Source organism: Crotalus tigris, unplaced genomic scaffold (assembly GCF_016545835.1).
Source record: "Crotalus tigris isolate CLP2741 ecotype Arizona unplaced genomic scaffold, ASM1654583v1 scf7180000024382.2542628, whole genome shotgun sequence".
Lineage (NCBI taxonomy): Eukaryota > Metazoa > Chordata > Lepidosauria > Squamata > Viperidae > Crotalus > Crotalus tigris.
This window is the reverse complement of record NW_024100552.1, coordinates 346744-369766: the sequence shown is the minus strand read 5'-3', so window position 1 is coordinate 369766 and position 23023 is coordinate 346744. Positions and strand designations below refer to the sequence as shown.

Genomic DNA, 23023 nt, shown 5'->3' with positions numbered 1-23023 from the left:
TATATGAATTCGATTTCCTTAATTTACAGTAAGATATATACAAGTAAACTTTAATAACCTGAGTCTCCTATTGTTAGCAGCTTTAGAGCGTGTAAAGCAGTATTTTTAGTCCTATGACAACGCTATTATTGGGCTTCCAACATTTCCTCAAAGAACAGAAAAAAACAGTCACTAGTTTGAATCAGTTTGTTAAACTGTTAGCCACATTACCTTGATGATGTTGATAATAATATAATATGTTAAATATGTGTGCCGCCCGATTCCCAATGTCTCATTTTTCCTCACAAATTTGGTAGGTATGGGTGTAACTTGTCGGAGCTGGTTAAGACTGATGCACGCCATTGAATTTTTGACACTTTCACTTATGTCAGTTTCTACCGAGGTGAAACTTTAGGCAGAATACAGAGCTAAATCCATAAATGAACCGATATAGGTCGGCTATGAAATTTGATCAGCGAACATTTGGACGCCTTGATGTCACCCGAGTTTTCTGCATGCTTTTTTGCCATCTGGCGGCCATCCGATTTTATTTATTTATTTATTTATTTATTACATTCCAGACTGAGGACCCTTGATAAAGTCTACGCGGGAACCTTTTCCCACCACTTGCTTGCTTTTCTGACTTTCTCCTTGGAGTAAAAGCAAAAGTACCATAACGGGGGGAGGGACGAAGCAAACGTGTTCTTTAGGGAATTGCAACAGTCTCTAGCCTCCCAATGCGTGGGAGGAGCGGAGTTTGTAAAAGGTTTGCGGGCTTTAAAACACGTCGGTCCATTCTTTCCCCGCATATGGGAGACTTTGAAACCTGCAACTGACAACCGGAAATCCACTTCGGAAGCGAATTTCAGGCTCGAGCCCCTCAATCCGGATGGGGGAGGCGCTCTGGTCGCCTCGGCTTGTTCCTCGTTCTTTCGTGCCGGCCGGGTGACATGGGGAGTTCGCCGCGCTGACGCGGAAGCTGAGGCGAGCCGGGATCCGCTGCTCCCCGGAGACTTTGTTCGTGCGCTCTTCCGCCTGCTTTGTGGGTCCTTTGGCCAGGTGAGGCGGCCCACCCGCTCTTCCCCTCCTGCCAGTGGTAAAAGATGGGCTCGCTCGCGGTCCTTATCTAGTTGACGAGAAGGGGCGGAGAGAAAAAGTGGGAGAAATAGAGGAGGCCGTGGCCTTGCTGCGCCCGGTTTGGTTACTCCTTCTCGCCCGTCCGAAATGCCCGGTAAGCGGCTGAACTAACGATCGAAGAGTCTCGGAGAAACCCGCCTTTGGGGTCCTTGGTGCTCTCTGAGCTTGGTGGTTTTCTTGCAGACGTTTCATTACCAAACTAGGAAACTTCACCAAGCTCAGAGAGTACCAAGAAGTCCACAGTTCAACTCTGAGCCACTCTGGAGAAGGAGGAGGAGGAGGAGGAGGAGAAGCAGGTGGGTGGCTCGGCCTACCTTTGGTTTCCACTTCCCGGTAGCCCTGTGTTAGGTAAAAGGCCACTTTCTTAGGAAAGTCTGTAGGGGATTCCCTTTGGGGCCCTACAGAGCATCAGTTTTCCCTGAGGTAGAAAAGGATTCTTTCAATGTGAAGTTTTGAAACCTATGTGTTGATCTGCTTTTCTTACCTGGTTGTGGGGATTCCTTGGATGGTTAATCTGGGGGCCTTGTTTTAATCATAGCTTGTTAACACTAATAATCTGCTTCACAGGCTATGTTAAATCATGAACCATGGCTACAGCAAGAGTGGTTGGGGTGCACATTCTGCTAAGTCAAACCCAAAATAGCTTAACTTGACATTAGCATTTGAAAGAGCTTCCTGGCTCTTCTCCTGCCCCTGGAAATAGTTCAAATGTTATTCTAGTGATTCTGGTTTGTACAGATGCCCAAGCTGACTTTTTTTTTTAAAGAAACCATGTATCTTTAGTTTTTAAGACAGATCTTAAGGCTTTGAAGCTAATTTCTTCTGTGGATTGTTGTTGACTTCAAGCTGTTCTTGCTTATCTTGATTCTAAACAATGTAATTTTTCTGCCATAGGATTGTGCTTTCTTTTCTCTGCAATATGCACTGTTCTACTTTGATAATAAGCCCAAATCTTACATACACTCTGAAACTGTATTACTGGTTCTCCATGATAAATGTGTAAGTTAATAAGTGCTCTGTAATCTGGCTAAATTTTCTAGGTACCGGTATTTACGTAGCGTAAAGTATGTGGAACCTGTGTATAGTTTGAGAAAGTGGCAATGTAAAATGTAGGTAGCATCTTTATATGACACTAGCCCTAGATTGTTATCCCACATATACAAAATAGGGCTATAGTCAGTTCTACTACAGGTGTTGCGTCAGTTATTTCCAGATTCTTACTCATTGTTATATTAACAAATAGCTTATTACAGTAGGCTTATTGGCTTCAAATTCTTAATTTTTCCTCCATTCCTTCAATCCTATACTCATATATGCCTCAGGATTAATTGAAAACAAAATGGGTAAAAGGAGACTGCCTTTCAGCTAGAACTTCTTAGGAAAAAAATAAGTTGAGAAATATGTGTGTTATATGTATAATGTCAATGTCAGAGGTCCCCAACCTTTTGAGCACCAGGGACCGGTTCCATGGAGAGAGGTTTTTCTGCGGACTGGAGGGGCCCTGGTTTCATGTACTGCCTGCATTCCACAGATGGGGCTTTGCTTGTTTGTGTGGACCAGTTTCTGGCATGCCGCAGCCCAGTGCCGGTCCACACGTCGGGGATTGGGGACCCCTGGTCTATGTGATGTACTTAATCATGAAAAAACTTTTATCTGGTATTAATTGATTTAGTTTCCAAATCAACTGCTGTCACAACCAAGCAAAGGAGTTCTCTTAGAATAAGCTTAAATTGGAAATATGTTTGGCTCAAAATGGAAGATAGTAGACAGTTAGAGGCTCATCTCCTCACTATAGTTGGAATATCTCTGAATTTTTATTTTATTTTATGTATAACAAGAAAGTGAGCATAGATCTTCATTTCTTGACACTGAAAGTTTCAAGTTATAGTAGAAACATACAGAACACTCAGGGGATATATATATTTCTTTTTCAGTGTATTTAGCACAAATATATTAAATCTGTATTTATTGCAGATTGTATTTATTTCTTAATGAGTAAGAAAAATTGTTCATTTTTTCCAAAACCTTATAAAAATGACAAAGTTATGGGAATTTAAAAATAATTTCTGGATCCATAAGCCTTAATTAGAGCGTGTAAAATAATAAAAAGTAGATTTATGGTCCTTATAATGCTAGATATACAGTAATGTACCTGTTAGCATGCTGATTTTTTCATGATATGTGCAATTTAAACTTCACTGATATTAGAATATTATATAAGTAGGAAAATGAAAATGATGAAATCTGATATATAATCCAGATGTTTTCCAAGTATATATTGCGTGCCCTAAAAATTAGACAACTGTGCTTAATATTAGTGGCACTCCCACTAATACTTTATTGTTCCTGTGTTTATAGGATATATATAATGCTCTCTTTGGATGTAAATTCCTAAGGAATGCATTTTTCACAGATCAGTACACTTCTACTGAGGCAGAATTCGCTTTCAAAACAGTACTTGTGAGTAAACCAAGTCAACATGTTAAGCTTCTTATTTAAAAATCATTTTTCAAGAATGTAGTTATAACTGAATATTTTTTCTTTCAGAAATGGCAGCACAGAAAAGGAAATCTGTGCTGGTAGAATCCTCTGCTAAGCGGCGGAAATTGGATAAAAGTAATAAATCAGTTTCTACTAGCAAAGAAAGAAAACTTCAGGATGGTAAATGCATATCAAATAAGAAAGCAGTGCTGAAGAAAGAAGTGCCCCAACTCTCTGCCACAACTAACAGGTCAGCTGCCAATAAGTTTATAAATAGAGCTTCTCTATCATCTTCCCAAAATAAACAAGCGCAAAGGAACTCCAAACAGACTGAGTTAAATGAGTTAAAGAAGAAAGCATGTAAAATGATGTGCATTAAACGGACATCCTTAACATCTTTAGGTAAATTATGTCCTGCACAGAGATCACTAAAATCTTCCAAAATAAAGCATGCCAATTCTCTGAATCTTTCAAAATCTTCTTCCAAAATCTGTTCTAGGGGGAAGAGAAAATGCAACATTGGCAAAAATAAGACTTCCTATGAAAACAAGAAACCAAATAAATCATCTGTAGATTGTAAAATACGTCCTATTGAAGCTCGGTGTCAAAGGCATGCAGCCCGGTGTGGTAAAACGAGTCATAAGAACCTGCATTCAAAATCGCGACCAATCAAAGAAAATACCAAAAAAATTACAAAATCTGAAAAATATATTAGTAATAACTTAGAGGTTCAGAATTCTAAAACCCCTTCTATAAAAAAGTCAGCTTCTCAGAACAGTGAAGCAAGGTGGACTAAAACTTCAACAGCTGGTAAAGCTGTTAGAATTAGGCAAGAACAGTTACCTGTCAAACAAACTAAGGAAGTATCTCAGAAGGACACAGTGCAGGGCCTTCCAAAGTCACAACGTACTGTTTCACATGGGCATCAAACTAGAAGATCACCAAGATTGCAGCAGTCGTCTGATGTTTCTACAATATCTTTGAGAAGCAGAAAAGTAAAAGAAACACATGCTTCTGTTATGAAGCAATGTAACCCAAGGAAAAAGATGGTACCACAACTTAAACATGAAAAATTGAAACACGTCCACCAGAAACCAGGAAAGTCTGTGGAAGACAATGATTATCAAATTGAAAGAAGAAAAATATCAGATAATAAGAAAATGGGTTGCTTCTCCCCCCAAAAACATGAGGTGGATTCTGAAATCAGTGATTCAACTACATCTCAAGATAAGCCAAGAAAACTGAGAAATAATTTTGAAAGTAATCAAAAATCTGAAAAGGAAGTTGCCAACACAATTTCCTGTCCTATAAATTCAGTTTGCAGTATAGTAAACAAAGGAAAGTCAAAGCACAAAAATGGAAAAATCAATGTAAAAGCAGATAGAGCTGTGCCAGTAGAACCTGTTTGCCAACAAGAGGATGTAGTAAAATCCAAAAAGATTAGCATTCTTGAACTGTGTGAAGAAATTGCAGGTGAGATTGAATCGGACACAGTTGAGGTAAAAAGAATTTCTCCCAACTCTGACCATGGAAGAGAGGAGGGAAAAAATCCAGTACTAGAATTGCCACAGGAAGTAGTATTAAATGATGAGAAAACTAACCAGAACTCTCAATGTAAGCGATTTTTTCCCAGCAGAAAAGGGATGTCTGTTAAATGTACTGTAAATGGCAGACATAGCACAGTGAATAAAAATTCTAAATGGACCAAAATAAAATTAACTAAGGTCAATCATGTGAGCCATAGTATCTCAAGCATTCCAAAGCTTGATGTTTTAAAGCTTGATGTTTTAAAATGTAATGATCCTCAGGAACAACAAGCCAGAACTGTAGAAATACACCTTCCAGAAGTTCAAGGGAAATTATCCCAAAACAATGATAGCACAATATGTGAACAGAAGTTAAATACAGCTGATTTTGAAGGAATCCAGATTAAAGACAGAATACTGCATGCCAAACAGTCCACTGTACAGGTTATACAGAATGGTTTGTCTGAGGCAAAGCATTGTCCTGGGCCAACACCAGTCAAGGTAATTATTTTGTAATTTTGTGATATAACAGTATGACTTTGTATTTTATTGCAGAATTAGTTTGTTTTATGGGGCAATATGTACTTTGAGGATGAGTATAATACAGTGCATTCTGTTTAAAGTAACCTATTTATCACTATTGTGCATTTATCATTTATTACATCATTTATCACTCATGCCCTAATAACATAGTAGCTTGACTATTGCAACACACATATATGAGGCTGCACTTGGAGACCATCCAGAAGTTTCAAATGATCCAGAACAGAATGCCCTAAGCCAGACATGTCAAACACAAGGCCTTGGGGCCGGATGTGGCCTGCGAAGTGGTTTCATGTGGCCCACAAAACCATCCTGGAAACAGTGAGGGAATGGCCCCCACTGCCTTGGCCCTGGCCCAGGCCGTCCGGGAGCCAATGTACAATTTTGTGGTGGCCATCTATGCTGAAACACATTCAGTCTTAGCTCTACAAGGCCATCTAGAAACAGCGAGGAACCAGCCCCTGCCGTGTTGGCTCCGCCCCCTGGGTGCATGCTGGGGTGGGGTCACCCTTTGTGAGGATTGAAGAAATGGACCATGCCTTGGCGCTTGCCCCAGTACCACCCCCTTCTGTCCCACTGACCCTCAGATCTGTCCCACTTCTGCCCAGGCCCCCACAGGCACCCTTGACGCGAACGATGTAGAGCTGGCCATGCCCACCCAGTAGGCCACACCCACTCCATCCATACCCACCCAGTAGGCCGCACCCACCCTGGCCACACCCACCCAGCCCCCCTGAGGGCAAGCGCAATGCTGATGCGGCCCTCAATGAAATTGAGTTTGACACCTGTGGCCTAAGCAATGATGAGCATGTCTTTGTATGCCCATGTAACATTTCTGCTTTGTGAGCTCTACTGGTTGCATCCAGTGCAATCAGCTTTGTGAGCTCTACTGGTTGCATCCAGTGCAATCAGCTTTGTGAGCTCTACTGGTTGCATCCAGTGCAATCAGTTTATTTCTGGGTGTGATTCAATGTGCTGGTTGCTGTCTATACAAATCTTACATGGCATCAGGACTGATTTTTTGAGGGACTGCCTGTCATTGTATTTGCCCGACCATTTTAATCTTGCAATGTTGGCATGCTCCAGGTTCCTTTAGTTAAATAGTGTCATCTAGTGTGAAGTGTGCCTTCTCTGTAACAGTGCTTGTGCTTTGGAAGATCCAGAGTTCTCCCCCCACCCCGGCCCTCCACTCTGCTCATGTTCAGCAAAACGGTTAGGCTTTTGGCAAGGGAGAGTGAGACCTCTCACTTGACTCCATCTGATCTGTCTATGAGCAGGATAGCACTAAGAGGCAACACATTACTAAAAGCTAACTGTAAAAAAGTGGTTTGTAATGTTTTGTCTACATTTTTTACTTCACATATGTAACTGAGTATCATGGGGAAGACAGATAAGCTCAACATAATATGAGTTGAGTTATTTTTTTAGATTTGAGAGATTTTTTTTGCTAGTTTATTGAGAGCTAGAGGTATCTCTGAAATATTGTTTGTGGATGTACTACACAGTTATTTACTATACCTCATGAAGCCATAGGTGGTATATGCAAGAATAACTAGATACGATTTTCTAAAATTGAAAGCATAAAAGGTTTCTAATGTGAACATGTTTTCTGCAACTTCTTAAAGCAGCTGCATCTTTTTCAGGGCCTGTTTAGACATCCATTGCAGTGCTGTGTGATCTTAGGGAAAGGGACATTTATTTTACATTGAATCCAAATACATGTTCCTGAATGCTTCGAGGCACCTTTTTGCTTTGAATCAGAAGCTCTGCACAACCCTAAGATTTCTTGAAGATTGAAAGTATTGTTTTAGAATTTCTAAATTCTTTATACATGTGCACAAAGACTCAAGGAAACTGGTTAATATTTTCATGAGATAAATTACCTCTAGAGCAGCTATTGCAGCAGTCCTTGTAATTTAGTGCATCTTATCTAGACAGCTAAATTATGCAAACATGGTAGAAGTTTCTTAAACTGAACAGGAACAAAAATTTAAATTTTTGAATTGGTAAGATCTGTTGTACGATTAAATAAATGATTCTTATATGTATATATTTAGAGTTTCAATTTAGAGTTCGATATACATCCAGAAAATACTTCAATGAAAATAATTACAGAACAAGCATCAGTGAAGCAAGTAAAAAGAGAGACAACAGAAATCAAACCTCAAGGTGAACTTCAAATTATATTTCATATTAAAGCATGTTTAATTATGGATAAAGTAATTCATACTTTAAGTTCAAGTTTATGCATTATATTAAAAAAAACTATCTGGCCAAATAATCGTGGAATATGAACTTGGGAGGAACCAAGGGTAATCAGATGCAACATTATTTCCATTGATAGGATAACCTGTGTTTAGAGGATTGCTAATAGTAGACTATAAGGCTTGTCATAAAAATGCCAAAGTGAAGCCACTTACAGCTTTTGTTGAACTGATCTTACTGTTGGCAAATTAAATTTAACTGATTCACTAACATACTGACTGCATTCATTCATAGCAATAAGCCAGAATTTGTTTTATCATATTTTCAATAAGTTGTGATACATCAGAATTAATTAGATTCATAACAGCACACAGGGCAAAATGTAACAAACCATATCATTGATTAACTTGATGTATGAACTTAATTTTATTGCAGACAGGCAAAGTAATCACAACTTGTTGAATCGCTTCTTGGGGATATTTTTTTTCTTGTAGCATCAGGAAGAAAACAGATCAGAAAAACTAAATAGAAATAAGATGAGATTCCAGATTTAGACCCAGTGACTCTAATACTGTATAATGCAGGCATTAAATTGCTGCTGGAACAATGCATAGTTACATCATGGTTTATAAACTAGTAAAAACATGATGCTGCTCCACTCTCCCCAGTCAAAATTGAAATACTGAGGGTTTTTTTTAAATGAAACCATCTTATTGGCATAGATTTTCACAGCTGGTATCTGTTGGGCAGAATTGAGCTACAGGGCTAAGTGCCAGGGTCTAGTCAGTTCCTGCACAGTTGCTATGGTCTGCATAGCAGTCCATCTTGCTCCTAAAGATTCCAGCATACAGTTGTCAATGAAAGTAAAGAAAACTGTTGTCTAATCCAGGGGTCCTCAACCTTGGCAACTTTTAAGACTTGTGGACTTCAACTCCCAGAATTCCTCAGCCAGCAAAGTCTTAAAGTTGCCAAGGTTGAGGACCGCTGGTCTAGATCCCGTTCACTAAACCCTGAAGGTCATTATTGCCCTTTTCTATGCTCTTTGTGTATACAGAATGACACAACTATAATTTGTTACATTAAAAATACAATTCAAAATCTATTTAACCTGTGTAGCTCTAAATCACACAAAACGTGTGCCTTTCATTATATTTATTTATGAGTTCATCTTATGTGCATTCATAGATAATATAAAACTGAAGGAAAAGCTTCAAGTATTCAAGAACTTGGCTAAAGATAGTTATCCCCCCCAAAATGAAAACCTGTAGGGAAATCTGACTTTTTTAAAATAATAATTGTTTTTAATTTTAATTTTTAAATTGTTTTATTTAATTGTTGTATGCCATCCAGTTACTTCTTGTGAGATGGGTGGGCGTATACATTCGAAAAAAAATGCTTTGTAATTACTTATTCAGAATATAATATAGTTTAGAAATTGCAACTCTTGATTCCTGGTATTTCTAATTTTGATTGCTTAAGTTTGGTATGTGTTAAAAGAGAAATACCACTGATACTTCGTAAAGTTGTTTCAAATTCAAAAAAACTGGATTTCTCAGTCATTAGTCTCTATTATATACTCATATATATTCAATATGCAGTAATATAGAGTCCTTGGTGGTTTTTGAGCTTGATTGTGTGATTACAGATGTTTAAACAAACAACCAAGCTCAGGAACACTGAGGACTTCACAGTTTAACCCTGAGCTACATATATTCTTTTCTAATGAAATAATATATTGATTTATTGATAGATCCAGTTGATAAACAGTTGGTTCAGGCTCCTGCTAATAAAACCTCTGAGATAAATGAGAGCAGGTACAGTATTCTTAAAAATTATTTTATGTTTTGTTATATTTTATCTTTTACAAGTTTGCATTAAATTTGCCAGTCATGTGTTAAGAAATATCTAAGAATTATCAACTCAGACTTAACATTCTTTAATATTCCCTTTCCTACTGTATATACCCTGAGCTCGCCAAAGAATCAGACAGCTTGAGCTCAGGCTGCTATTGATAAAGGTGGCTCTCTGTGAAAGGAGATGTTTGGGTGAATAAACACACAGACCTGGCATCTCTGGTTGAGTACAATTAGGGATGTGGCCCTGTGTGAGTTCTGGGTTGCTTATCCTTCATCTGCCATGATGCCAAGGTTTGGAAGAAATGAGCCGAGGTGGCGCAGCAGTTAGAGTGCAGTACTGCAGGCCACTTTAGCTGACTGTGTTCAGCAGGTCAGCGGTTCAAATCTCACCGGCTCAAGGTTGACTCAGCCTTCCATCCTTCCGGGGTAGGTAAAATGAGGACCCAGATTGTTGGGGGCAATGTAAATATATATATACATTGCTTACTGGTGTACACCGCTTAGAGAGTGCTTGCACTTAAAGCGGTATATAAGTCTCATAAATAAATAAATAAATAAGAAAGGCTAGCTGCAATTTCAGAGAGGCTCTAGTGGGCCCAACAGGACTGCACTGTAGATAATGGTTGTAAGGGATGATAAGAGTGACTGTTGGTCTCTTTCCAGTTGCTGATCCTGAACATAGTTAAGAGATATGAAACAGGTGGGGAAAAAAACCTAGTATAACAGTGGTATAATACCAAAAGTCAGTTCAACCCAGTAATAGTATAAACCCATGTTGAAAATCAGACACTGACTGGCAAAATGTGAATACTTCTGTATTCTAATGGCATCCTGACTGTCTGCAGATGATTTGAGTGCTGCTCTGCAGGAGCCCTGCTTGTACCAAAAAGAGTTGTTTTAGTCAGTTCTGGGAGGAAAATTATCAAATCATAGGGTCTCCTGTCACAGTGAAGTGTCAGTACACTATTGATACTCAGTTATATAACCTTCAAGGCCAAGCTAGAGATACTATTGAAATCTTGAACACAAGCAAATGCAAGATTAAGTCTGGTAAGAAAAGATATTGTTTGTTAGTAAATATATGTTCCAGGAACTTAAGTTACAGTGATTGTGCTTCCCCTGCAGGAGCAGGTCTATGATTAGGGATTCCTCTTGGATATGCAGTTCCTGCTGGAGAAGCAGGTGGAAGCCCTGGTAGGGAGATAGTGTGCTTGTTACAGCCCCACTTGATCTGAAAATACTTGGCTGTTGTAACTTCTACTCTAGTTCTTGTGAGATTGCACTACTACTGGTATAATGCATCATATGCTTGTTATCTTGGAAGATAATTTCCAAGCTGTATCAGATTGTGGCAGCCAGGATGTTAGAAGGAGATAATGCCTATGTTGCAGCCACACCAATGTTGGCTGCCCACAGGCTTCCAAGCTCCATTCAGACAGTTAATTATTATCGAAAAGCCCTACACAGTGCAGCTCCAATCACAACAGAGACCATTTTAACCTGTGAGATTCTGCCTGTCTTGTATAGTTGTACAGGAGGGGATCCATCCCACTGAACATAAGATTGGTACAGACTGGGACACAGGGATGTTCCACGGTAGCCCTTGTCCTTGGAAACACATTGCCCTCAGAGAACTGCCTGGCTGTAAACCTTCTGACATTTCACGAGGCGTCGAAAACTTCACTTTTTAAACAGATATTTATTACATAGCCATTTTCTTCGTGTAACTGTCGGTAATATGAGTTAATGGATTTTATGCTGTTTTTATTGTTAAGGGCTCAACTTAACATATTTAATTGTTTTGTATACTACCTAACTCTTGAGAGAAGGCAGCATTAAAATGAAATAAGCAGATATTCAATAGAGACTTTAAATAGGCTGTGACTTATCTATTAGGTGCAATTGCACCTAATAGATAAGAATTTTTGCATGTTTTTGTTTTATTATTGCTGTTATTACTACTTTGAGAGCATTTGCTCTCTCTATATATATCTCCCTTTTCAGTGCTGAAATGAAGCAGGAACAGAATCGTAGTTCAAACAGGAAGTCTTCCCTCTCTACCCTGAAGAAAAAAGAAAGCATAGTTCCAACTTCCTCCTCATAGATATCTAAGTAAAATACAGGTAGTCCTTGACTTAAAACCACATCTGAGCACAAATTTTCTGATCTTAAGTTAGACATTTGTTAAGTGGGTTTTCCCCCATTTTACAATCTTTCTTGCTACAGTTGTTAAGTGAAATACTGCAGCTGATAAATTAGTAATCCGGTGAAGTGAATCTGGCTTCCCCATTGACTTTGCTTGTCAGAAGGTTGCAAAAGGTGATCACATGACCCTGGGACGCTGCAGCGATCATAAATATGGGCGAGTTGCCAAGCATCTGGATTTTGATCACATGATCATGGGAATGCTGAAAGATTGTAACTGAAAAATGGTCATAAGTCACTTTTTTTAAGGGGCATTGCAACTTTGAATGATCACTAAACAAGTGTTAAGTGGAGGACTACCTATAATTGCTTCCATTCATGAAATAAGAAGGATTGATGATGGAGTATATGGAGGTGGTCTTTTTATCCTTTTGCTAGGAGCATGATATATCTGTCATTTATTTATTTTATTTATTTATTTTCAGTATTTATATGCCGCCCAATCCCAAAGGACTCAGGGTGGTCATACCATCATGCAAACACCGTATCTCAACAGATCAGGTTTATTTAAAAAAATTTTTAAAAAACCCAGCAGATAAGACAGGATTGTGACCATCTTAAACAAAACATTCTTTGTGGACAATCAAGCTGATATTTGCAGCCCTTGTCTTTCAGATCAAAAGTGATTGGCCTATTCATTTACAAATTTTGCTTGCTGTAAAATGTGAGAAACATTTTTTTTGATAGAAGCATAGCTAAATTATTTATTTGATTGCTTTTCCTCCGGGACCTTAAGTGTCTTGTATTGCACTCTGTTCTACTTAGCTTTAATATTAATTCAATTGAATTGTGTGGAAGAGAAATACATTTTTATTAGAATACATACATAAACAGTAACTTGTGAATTATTTTTATGCATAAAGGGCATCTGTGCCAAAGGTTCCATTAACAACAAAATGTGATGGTTTTCTTACATCTGAAGAACATATTCAAAAATTAAAAGAAGCTGCAAAAGATGGCGATAAGCAGCTAATCATAGTAAGTATTTGTGTATGGCAAGTTATAGGTTGTTACTTTAAAACAATTCTTAAATATGTGTCAGGCTTTTATCTTATAAGTTAGTAAAGTATAATATGTTAATAAAGTAGAAAAATATTATCTCTGTTATGATGAAAGTAGAAAAATGGGTTAAATCTAATTTAAAGATTCTAGTATAATTTTCCATTCATTGTAGTGAAGAAACATATTATATGTAATTGTTGTACAGCAGATATGGCCAACCATTATCTTGGATTAGAGGCTAAAACATATAAAGAATGGTTGCTGGAATTGAGTATGTCTAATTTAATGAAAAGAAAGACTAGGGGTGACATGATAGCAGCGTTCCATAAAGAAGAGGAGTTAAATCTATTCTCCAAAGCACCCGAAGGCAGGACAAGAAGCAATGGGTGAAAACTATCAAGGAGAGAAGCAACCTAGAACTAAGGAGAAACTTCCTGACAGAACAATTAATCAGTGAAAAGACTTGCCTCCAGACATTGTAGGTGTTCTCCAACACTGGAAGTTTTTAAGACGAGATTGGACAACCATTTGTCTGAAATAATATAGGGTTCCTGCCGAACACGAGGTTGGATTAGAAGACCTCCAAGTCCCTTCCAACTCTATTATTCTGTTATTCCACCTGGTAAAGAACAGCAATAAAATAATTTACATTCTTGAAATTTGGACTACAACCTGTTGTAGGTTAGTCTGAATTGAATAGCCTTTTCCAAGTGATCCAAAATCCTAAAATGTGATTTAGAAGAACAAAGGTCTGTCCTCACTAGTACAATCTTTCTGTTCTGTTTTTTTTTTTTTTTTTTTGTGATAAACACCCTATCTTTGCTATATTGATCCTCACCTAGCTATTAGGAAACTCCAGTATCTTCTAAGGAGGACCCAGACTTTTCTCTGCATTGGATATCAGTCATCATGGCCCTTCATATCTTTTAGCACAATGAAGTGTATCTGTCTGCAAAGCAATTTATAGAAGTAAGCTGACAGAGTTCAGAAAACTCTAGAACAAGGAACCTTCCTATAGTATTAAAGAAATAAGCAACAGAATATGATGGCTTCATGACATCAGATTATTGAGAAGCCAATGTTACTAACAACAACTGAGCCCATCATTTATGTTGCTAAGTGAGAAATTTGTTAAGAAAGTTTTGCCCCATTTTACGACTTTTCTTGCCACATTTGTTAAGTGAATCACTGCAGTTGTTAAATTAGTAATCTGGTTGTTAAGTGAATCTGGCTTCCCCATTGACTTTACTTCTCAGAAGGTTGCAAAAGGTGATCACATGACCCTGGGATACTGCAACCATCATAAATATGAACCAGTTGTCAAGCATCTGAATGTAAATCACATGACCATGGGGATGCTACAACAGTCATAACTGTGAAAAATGGTCGTAAGTCACTTTTTTCAGTGCCATTGTAACTTTGGTCACTAAACAAACTGTTGTTAAGTCGAGGACTACCTGTCTTGGTTTCTCAGTACTTGGTTCCCCAGTTCTTGATTTCCCTGAACTAACAGAAATTAATAGAGAAGAATGTGCTATTTTATCATACATATTTTAATTGGCAGGAAAGATCATGTTATTTTTCTGGTAATGAATTAGCCCTTAAGTATTGCCATGAGCTAATTTGCTTCAGATCACAACAAATGTATTTTGAGTGCTCTTCAAATTTGCTATCCTTGATATTGAAAGTGCTTTAATTGTGTATTTTAATGACATGGGTTTGCAGCTATTTCTGTTCAGTAAATTGTATTATTTGGTTAGGAAAGTTTGTTTCATGAACTATATTTTAACTTTTAATATATAGGATGCAGGACAAAAACGGTTTGGTGCTATTTCCTGTAATATTTGTGGAATGCTTTATACAGCTTCAAATCCTGAGGATGAAACCCAACATCTGCTCTTTCATAACCAGTTTATAAGTGCAGTAAAATACGTGGTAAGCATATTTTTTTTCTTTGCTCCAAAGCATAAACTATTTTATATAGTCTCAGTGGATTATTCAAAATTATGCTTAAAGCAACGGTCAAATCCATTTAAAAATGTTTTACTTGTTAGTTTAAATAAAGTAATGAATAATCGTTTTTCACATTTTTTCTAACTAATTCTTTAGTGAGTAAATATTATATCATCTAAGTTACCTAATACTGTCTCTATGGTGCTTTGGATTCAGTTCAAATCCAAAAAGGTGTTCAAAGTACTTGGAAACCTGTCTGCCACCCTTTAAAACAGCTGTGTCTTTTCCAGGAATCATGTGGCAGCTGCAGAAGGAATGCTTTGAACCACTTTTGGAATCAAATCAAAAGCACTCTATAGCCCTGTTGCCCATGCATTATGTTGTGCTTTTACATACACTGTGAAAATAATATTGCCATAGTGGTATTTTAGTGTGAAATTTTGTTTGGCTAGTAGAAAATAATTAGCATTTAATTGCACAATAGCACAGTTTATGTTTAAAATATTTCATACAAGATTGTTCAACTGACCATTATATTCCCCTGCAATTTATATTCAGACTACTAAAACTCTATTTTCTTTATCATATATGTTACCTTCCATAACTTGCATTGATATTGATAAGACCTCCAGGATAATTGAATTGAACTCCCCCAGCTGCTTCCAAAGTCTACCACACAAATACAAACTGGTTCAAATCTAGCTGGTGATTTAATCATTTACAAAAGCTCTTAACTAGTTTCATGATCTTACTGACCTAACTGTAAACTATTGCCTACTTACAGAAGAAATACATTACTAAAGCTCTGTAGAGCAGGACGTTTAAAGTATCTGGAAAAGCAGTGGTAGTAGGACAGTAACAAAATGATTGAATAATTAAATGATCAGAGCTTAAGGTGAAATTTGAGCATCAGTTTTTTAACCTCTGCTTTTCAATTCAATATAGTATATTCCTTTTCTATTTTTAAAAAATATTTTTGCTAGGCTTTAATTCAAAATAGAAAACTCAGTCAAGCTATAATACAAGTTGCTTGTTATTTAGTAGCATATATTAATATTTCATTACAATCCAAATGTATGCAATTTTTATTAGTATTTGTTTCCAGCTAAAACTGGACTTTTGAAACATCATAACCAAACTGGGTGGATTTATGGAAAATAAATCTTTTATGTGATATAATTTAATTACATGATATAATTTTGTGTCCTTCTATATCACAAATAATAATTTGAATTAAGAGTTAAATCCTGTTTCAATATATTTGAAAACCTTAATCCCCAATTAATTATTGTTGCAGCCATTTATTTCGTTTATTTAATTAATGTTTAGGCCCTAAAATTATTGTCAACTTAAATAAAATACTTTAAATACCATAAAAAAATCTAATGTTCAAAGCTTAGTTCATATGCTCACATAATATTTCCTCATTCTTATAACATCAGTGAATTAACTGCTGTAGCTACCATTGCAAAAGTATTTGACATGAACAGTTAATTCTGCCTTTTCTTTTTTAAATAGTTTTTTTAATTAATTGAATAAAACAAAAGAATGGCAAAACTATAAATCAATTATTGAGGGATGATATGGCATTGCTTTGGAATAAATTACCACTGGAGCTGAATCAAGTCCTTCTTTATTACCCTCTAAGAGAAGGCTAAAATATTCATATTTATTTGCCTTTTATTGTCTGAGTTTTTAATCTTTTATATTTGTTTTTAATGATAGCTTTATTACAATATTTTTGTAAATTACCTAGAGCAGACATGTCAAACACAGGGCCCGGAGGCCGGATGTGGCCCGCGAAGTTTCATGTGGCCCGCGAAACCATCCTGGAAACAGTGAGGGAATGGCCCCCGCTGCCTTGGCCCTGGCCCAAGCCATCCGGGAGCCAATGTACAATTTTGTGATGGCCATCTATGCTGAAACACATTCAGTCTTAGCTCCACAAGGCTGTCTAGAAACAGCGAGGAATCGGCCCCTGCCGTGTTGGCCCCACCCCTCGGGTGCATGCTGGGGAGGTGTCACCCTTTGTGAGGAATGAAGAAATGGACCATGCCTTGGCACTTGCCCCAGTCCCACCCCCTTCTGCCAGAGACCCTCAGATCTGTCCCACTCCTGCCCAGGCCCCCACCGGCACCCTTGACGCGAACGATGTAGAGCTGGACATGCCCACCCAGTAGGACACACTCACTCCATCCACACCCACCCTGCACCCACCCTGGCCACACCCACCCGGCCTCCCGAGGGCAACTGTAATGCTGATGCGGCCCTCAATGAAATTGAGTTTGACACCCCTGACCTAGAGCCATTAAAGGAGTAGGTAGCATATACATTTTCTAAATAAATAAAATAAATCCTAGGAAAGTATCATCCAATTAATGTTTTCAGACGTTAAAATAATATTTTGGGACTCTAAAATCAAAGTGACTTGATTTATGAATAGGTGGGCATAGAAATCTGATGAAATGAAATGATCAAATGTAATTGTTATCACAAATGATATCAGAAAAATCTTTATTTGAATGATTTTGTTAACCTCAAAAGACCAGGACCACAAATGAACTTCCAGTTAAACTGATTTATTACTAATCATGCCTATGCACAAGAATTTATACAACTAGTTAGCACTATCTTGGCATTAGTTAAGGGTCAGCGGAATTCAAAAGTTGTATTTAATCTGTTTGTGATTATATAAAGCAGCGGTTCTCAACGTTTGTGTGACGGCGACCCCCGTCACAAACGTTATGCGCATGCGCGGCACCACCCCCGGAGGGGAGAAAATGGCAGATTGCCGCCTTTGGCGACCCCCAAAAAATGGTCGATCGACCCCAAATGGGGTCGCGACCCATAGGTTGAGAACCGCTGATATAAAGAAACTTTAAGTTAATTCCTCTTTTGACCCTGTCCCCAGGTTGTGTCATTCCTTCTCCTACAGATTGGTAGTGTCATTTCAGCCTGTTTTCTTGGGTGAATGTTATAACAGTATGTAGCAGTGAAAATATAAGTGTCAGTAGAATATATTTAATTGTTTAACTTTTAGTGAACTTTCTTTTTCTGTCTTCCCTTTTTTTAATGAATATAAGTAAGGCTTTTGGATTTATTAGCCTAATGATGGTACTTTTCTTTAGACTTCCTATAAATACCACTTTAGGCAGCCTTTGCAAACAACATGAACTCTTAATTTATGGATAAAATTAAGTCTTAATAGACTTAAGTGGCTTTTTGTTTTGTTTTTTCATGCAGGTACTGATCATTTATCACCATCAGTGTGGATCTGAAGAAGAGTTAATTACCTCATTTTTGAGTATGTTTAACTTCAGATACACACAGCATAGCAACTTTCCCCTTTAGGGTGTTAGAAGGTAGCTATTCGTTTATAGTCTCATTTTTGTGACTATTAGTTATAATTAGTGACACAATAAATTATTTCATCTTTTGAACCACTGAACCATTGCATGCTATTCAGTTCACTGAAAACCTCCTGGAGGTCTGTTGCATGCCACTTATCAAAATGTACGCATATTTGTGGAGGTAACTGTGTTAAAGAAATGCTATATAGTGTATGTATATACATACTCCTGCTTGCACATACAAGCTCTGAATTGATTTTTGGGAAATTTGCTGTATTAAGAAAATATGCTTCCTAATTCTTAATAGATGAATTTTACAATTATTCTGGTGGAAAAAGACTGGGGCTGCACAATGCTTCATTTCAATCCAACAAAGTGCTGGATCAGCACCTCTCTACATCTCTTGAAAGCAGCCGTCTTTTTCTAGGATGATGTAAGAGATATGGAGGGTGTGTGCTATGTTTGAACTCTTATGTATCTAGAACCAACTTTTGTCCAAAGTATCACTCAGCCCTAAAAGAGTTTAAAGTGCAAAATACTTTCATAATTTTCTGTGGAAGCTATATTTATGAGAAGTAGAACTCCATCTAGTCAGGATTGTTGTTTGCTAAGAAGTGTGAATTATTTAGCACGAGCTAAAAGTGTAATTTTAAACAATGGACTAAAAGTATAAAAGCTTTGTGTTTAGCTGAGCATTTTTTTCCCTTTTTAGGGGTGGAAAAAAGAGAGAATTTTGTCTGAGTATCCTGATGGTAAGATTATAATGGTCCTTCCTGATGATCCCAAGTATGCACTGAGAAAGGTAGGTGAAATGTCTTGAACTATATTTTGTTTAATGGACACGAAAAGGCTTTGATAAGCTTTTTACAGTGGTTTGCTATTCTTAAGAATGTGATAATAAAAACCTACACATTTTCTTATCACTGAAGTTGCCAAATACATACAAGACTTTCCACATTTTGATTATTTCAGCTGTTCTTATTAACATGAGACAGGCATGAGAAGGGCATATCAAATTTAATGTGTCAGTAGAGCCTATGAATTTAATTTTCAGTTGAAAGATCATAGTGAGAAATAAACCATCTTCCCTAATGGATTTAAATGGAATTGTTTGCAGGACATGACAAGTTTAATAGCAGAAACAAACCAGTGTATCTTACTCTGTGCAATGTGAGAGAAATTGACAGCTTACCTATTGTGTACTGTATCACAAGAATGCAGAAAATTTTGGCTTAGTGTCAAACTTAGTGTCTCTATGATTGTATTAAGCTTGTTTATAGGGCTTAATACTATAATTTGAATTCTAGTTGTTACATTTCAGTGTACATTGTATATTCTAAAGTTTTGTTCCACTGTTGCAGTTTTGTTTTTCTTTTACGCACATTTTTTGTGTTTATATGGGTAGATGAGTTAAATAGATTTTCCTTCCCCAATTAGGTTAAATTCCATACAAATTACATACCAAAACATTCTAAATTTGTACCTGTATTGAGTTTTGATCAATTATGCAAAAATATTTTTATGCTTTTCCAATGTGTTCTGGTTAGAATGCATATTTTGTTCTTTTTTTAAAAAAAATATAATTTTGAATACATTGGTTCTAAGGCTTTTTATGGTATTTATTTGACAGGTTGATGAGATCAGAGAGATGGTTGATAATGATCTGGGATTCCAACAAGCTCCTCTAACATGCTCCAGAACTAAGACTCTATTATTTATTTCTAACGATAAAAAAGTAATTGGCTGCTTAATTGCAGAACATATTCAATGGGTGAGTAAACTGTGGATAACTATTTTCTTAGTTACATTTTTTTTAGAAAGTTCATATATTTTTATTTAAAATGTTGGAACCTATGAGATTATTTCCTGTGAAAAATTAATCATTAAAATAAGTCAATTTCTGTTTATAACCTAAAATGGAAAAAGTGGATGGAGATAGAATGTAAAAAGAAATACCAATTCTTAAAGTAGCAGTTATTGTAGTAGCCACCTGAAATACATATCAGAGATGTCTTCTCAATTTTTAGGCTTCAATTTGAAAACTGCAGTGCAACACTTGGTTGCAGAAAACACAGCAATCCACACTCTATAGCAGCCAGTTGTGTTTTAATTCTTCGTGCTGCTGGTAAATCTCTCAAATACTGGTACAAAATTCATTATCATTTGAAGAAGGCTGCAGAGAGAAGCAGTTTTTGCTGTCTTCTAATGCTTGTGCTGATTTCTCCTGCCATACTTTTTCATCCATTGGAGAAAGATCTCTCAGCAGGTCTGCATTTTGAGGTATTTTCTTGTGTAATGACTGTAGAAAGATGTTTCTTATATGGGAGAGGGGGATGTGTAAAGTGCCTCAACCATCTATTGGAAAAGGAAGTGCATGTGGCAAGTGGATTTCCCCATAATTCTAGCCATCTCTTTTGTTTCAAATAGCAAAGCTACTGAAGATAATTTTTTGGTAGTTATCCATAGAACTATTCCAAGGAAAGTGGTCCTCTTCAGTGCATAACACGTTGGAACTGTAGCTGCACTAGCTGTCAGTTGGTATTTCATTCTTGGGCATGGGAGCAGCTGACATAAATCATTCCTATAAAATTTCTTTTCTATTATAATGATCACATTGTTTGGAGCTACTCAGCAAATATGACATTAATATCATATTTGGAAAGGAGATAGTTAAAATAGTTAAAATAGCAATTTGTTATTATAAATATGTTAATATTTAATCATAAAGTATGCTATTATTGTTTCTCAAGGGGTATAGAGTTATTGAAGAAAAGATTCCAGATATTAGTTCAGAAAATGATAAGCTCACTTTTGAAAGGCAAAAGGCCTGGTGCTGCTCAACAACTCCTGAGCCTGCCATATGTGGCATTAGTCGCATTTGGGTGTTCAGCATGATGCGACGGAAGAAAATTGCTTCTCGGATTTTAGAATGCTTGAGGTAAGGACCTTTTGCATTAGTATGAACTATTAGCAGGCACCTACATTACATATACTATTTAATATATTGGCATTGGCATCCTTCAGTCTCGAGAGACTATGGTATCGTGCTCTGGAAGGAGGTCCTAAGGCAGCATCTGGTGTGGCTAAAAAGGCCAATTCGAGAGTGGCAGTCCTGTCCACACTGAGGGCAGATACAATCTGTCCCCTGTCCAGCCCCCAGATTTTGCTGCTTCCGGGACTGCCTCTTTGCCTCAGCCTGCTGCACAAGTGTCTCTTCAAATTGGAGAAGGCCATGCTGCGTCTTTAGCCTCCAGGCTGAACGATCAGAGGTCAAGGATTCCCAGCTGTTAAATGTCCATTCCCAAGGCCTTTAGGTCCCTCTTGCAGATATCCTTATATCCCAGCTCAGGTCTCCCTCTGAGGCGCTTTCCCTGTATTTAATATATACATATTTAGTATATACATATACTATTTAATCAATTGGAAGTAACCCTAACCCTGACCAATCACAACTAAGAATTGTTAAATTGTTCACTACTTGTTATTTGGAAACTCTTTTAATTATGAGAGCAGATGTGACTATTTCAGAGGTGTGATAATTTTAAGAGGAAGACAAGATTAGGTAGCATCTGAATACTGGCTTTTGAGAAGCATTAAAATACATTGTATTTAGGGCAGTATTTTTACCTCGATTCATAGGTATTATTTGACCAGTAGGAAAGTATATGTTTTTTAAAAGTTTCTTTGCCAGTTTTATTTTGTCACAGTGATTTTTTTATCTTGTTTTTAATCAGAAACAATTTTATATATGGCTCATATTTAAGTAAAGAAGAAATTGCTTTTTCTGACCCAACTCCGGATGGAAAATTGTTTGCAACACAGTATTTTGGTACTAGTCAATTTTTGGTATATAATTTTCTCAATGGACAACAGCCTCAAAGTGGTAATCTTTATAATAAAAGGTAATGAGAAATCATTAACTTTGTTTGCTGATGTTTGGACTTTTATTAGCAGTGAACTCAGGAGTAGTAACAACCGAAAAGATGGTTGTATTTTATTAAAATTGTAAATAGTACAGAAGTAGGATAATTTTGAAAGATATTTTTATAAAAAATATGTATTATCTCTAGTACACTAGCCATGTTTACATGCAGTAAATAATTTGTTCATAGTGGACTGTTAATTAGTGCAAGAACTATGGTCGCCTTTTAAGTATATTTTGAAGTTCACAATGTAATAATATACCAAGGCAATGAGAAAGTCAATCTGTATTTGCTAGAGGTGTGAAAATATTCTGCATTCAAGATCAATAAAAAATAGCATCTAATCAAAGTGTATAATTGGCTCACTATATATGTTGAATGGAAATAGTAGTTTAAAAAGAAAGATACTAGCTCCTTTTGAAAAGTATGCCTCCAACTATACTTTAGCAATAGCAAATTGGGTATATACTTTAATTTGTGGACTTCACAATACTTTAGCCTAAAACCCCTCTTATTTCAGAGGGTGTATATAATGAAAAACTGCTGTGGCCTTTCTTGACATGTATATAATGTAGATTTAAAGAGAAAACATTTGATAACTTTTAATCTACTAATGGTAAATGTATTTAAGCAATGTCTTTGATATTATTGACTATTAAAAGTTGATTGAAACACTGGTCTGGTGTAATAATGATTTTGGGTGGTTAACAGTTGTAGCTTTTACATTTTGGTGATCACAAGCATATAACTTAATATTACAGTCTACAAGTAGCTTGACCAGTTCAAAACAGTGCCTTGTATAATAGTCTAGTTCCAATGTTTGCTACAGAAATATCTTCAAGAGATCTGTTCTTCAGTAACAC

At 36.9% G+C, this 23023-nt stretch overlaps 1 protein-coding gene across 8 annotated transcripts; it reads left to right on the top strand.

The window, feature by feature from the left end:
• Positions 1 to 630: 630 nt before the first annotated feature.
• ESCO1 (establishment of sister chromatid cohesion N-acetyltransferase 1) lies at positions 631 to 22836 on the top strand. 8 transcript variants are annotated; one of them, XM_039328537.1, is made up of 12 exons: positions 657 to 1038; positions 3475 to 3576; positions 3664 to 3847; positions 4097 to 5624; positions 7724 to 7835; positions 9622 to 9685; positions 12796 to 12910; positions 14738 to 14869; positions 18950 to 19039; positions 19868 to 20008; positions 20988 to 21175; positions 21972 to 22836. In XM_039328537.1, the coding sequence occupies exons 3-12, from the start codon at positions 3666 to 3668 to the stop codon at positions 22141 to 22143; spliced, it is 2724 nt and encodes a 907-aa protein (XP_039184471.1). In that variant the 5' UTR covers positions 657 to 1038; positions 3475 to 3576; positions 3664 to 3665; the 3' UTR covers positions 22144 to 22836. The 8 variants fall into 8 exon arrangements, 5 of the variants coding, with proteins under 5 accessions (XP_039184472.1, XP_039184470.1, XP_039184468.1 ...); XR_005554869.1 differs by lacking the exon at positions 21972 to 22836 and adding an exon at positions 20265 to 20503 and having other exon boundaries at positions 637 to 1038; positions 3664 to 5624; positions 20988 to 21104; XM_039328534.1 differs by having other exon boundaries at positions 648 to 1038; positions 3664 to 5624.
• Positions 22837 to 23023: the final 187 nt, after the last annotated feature.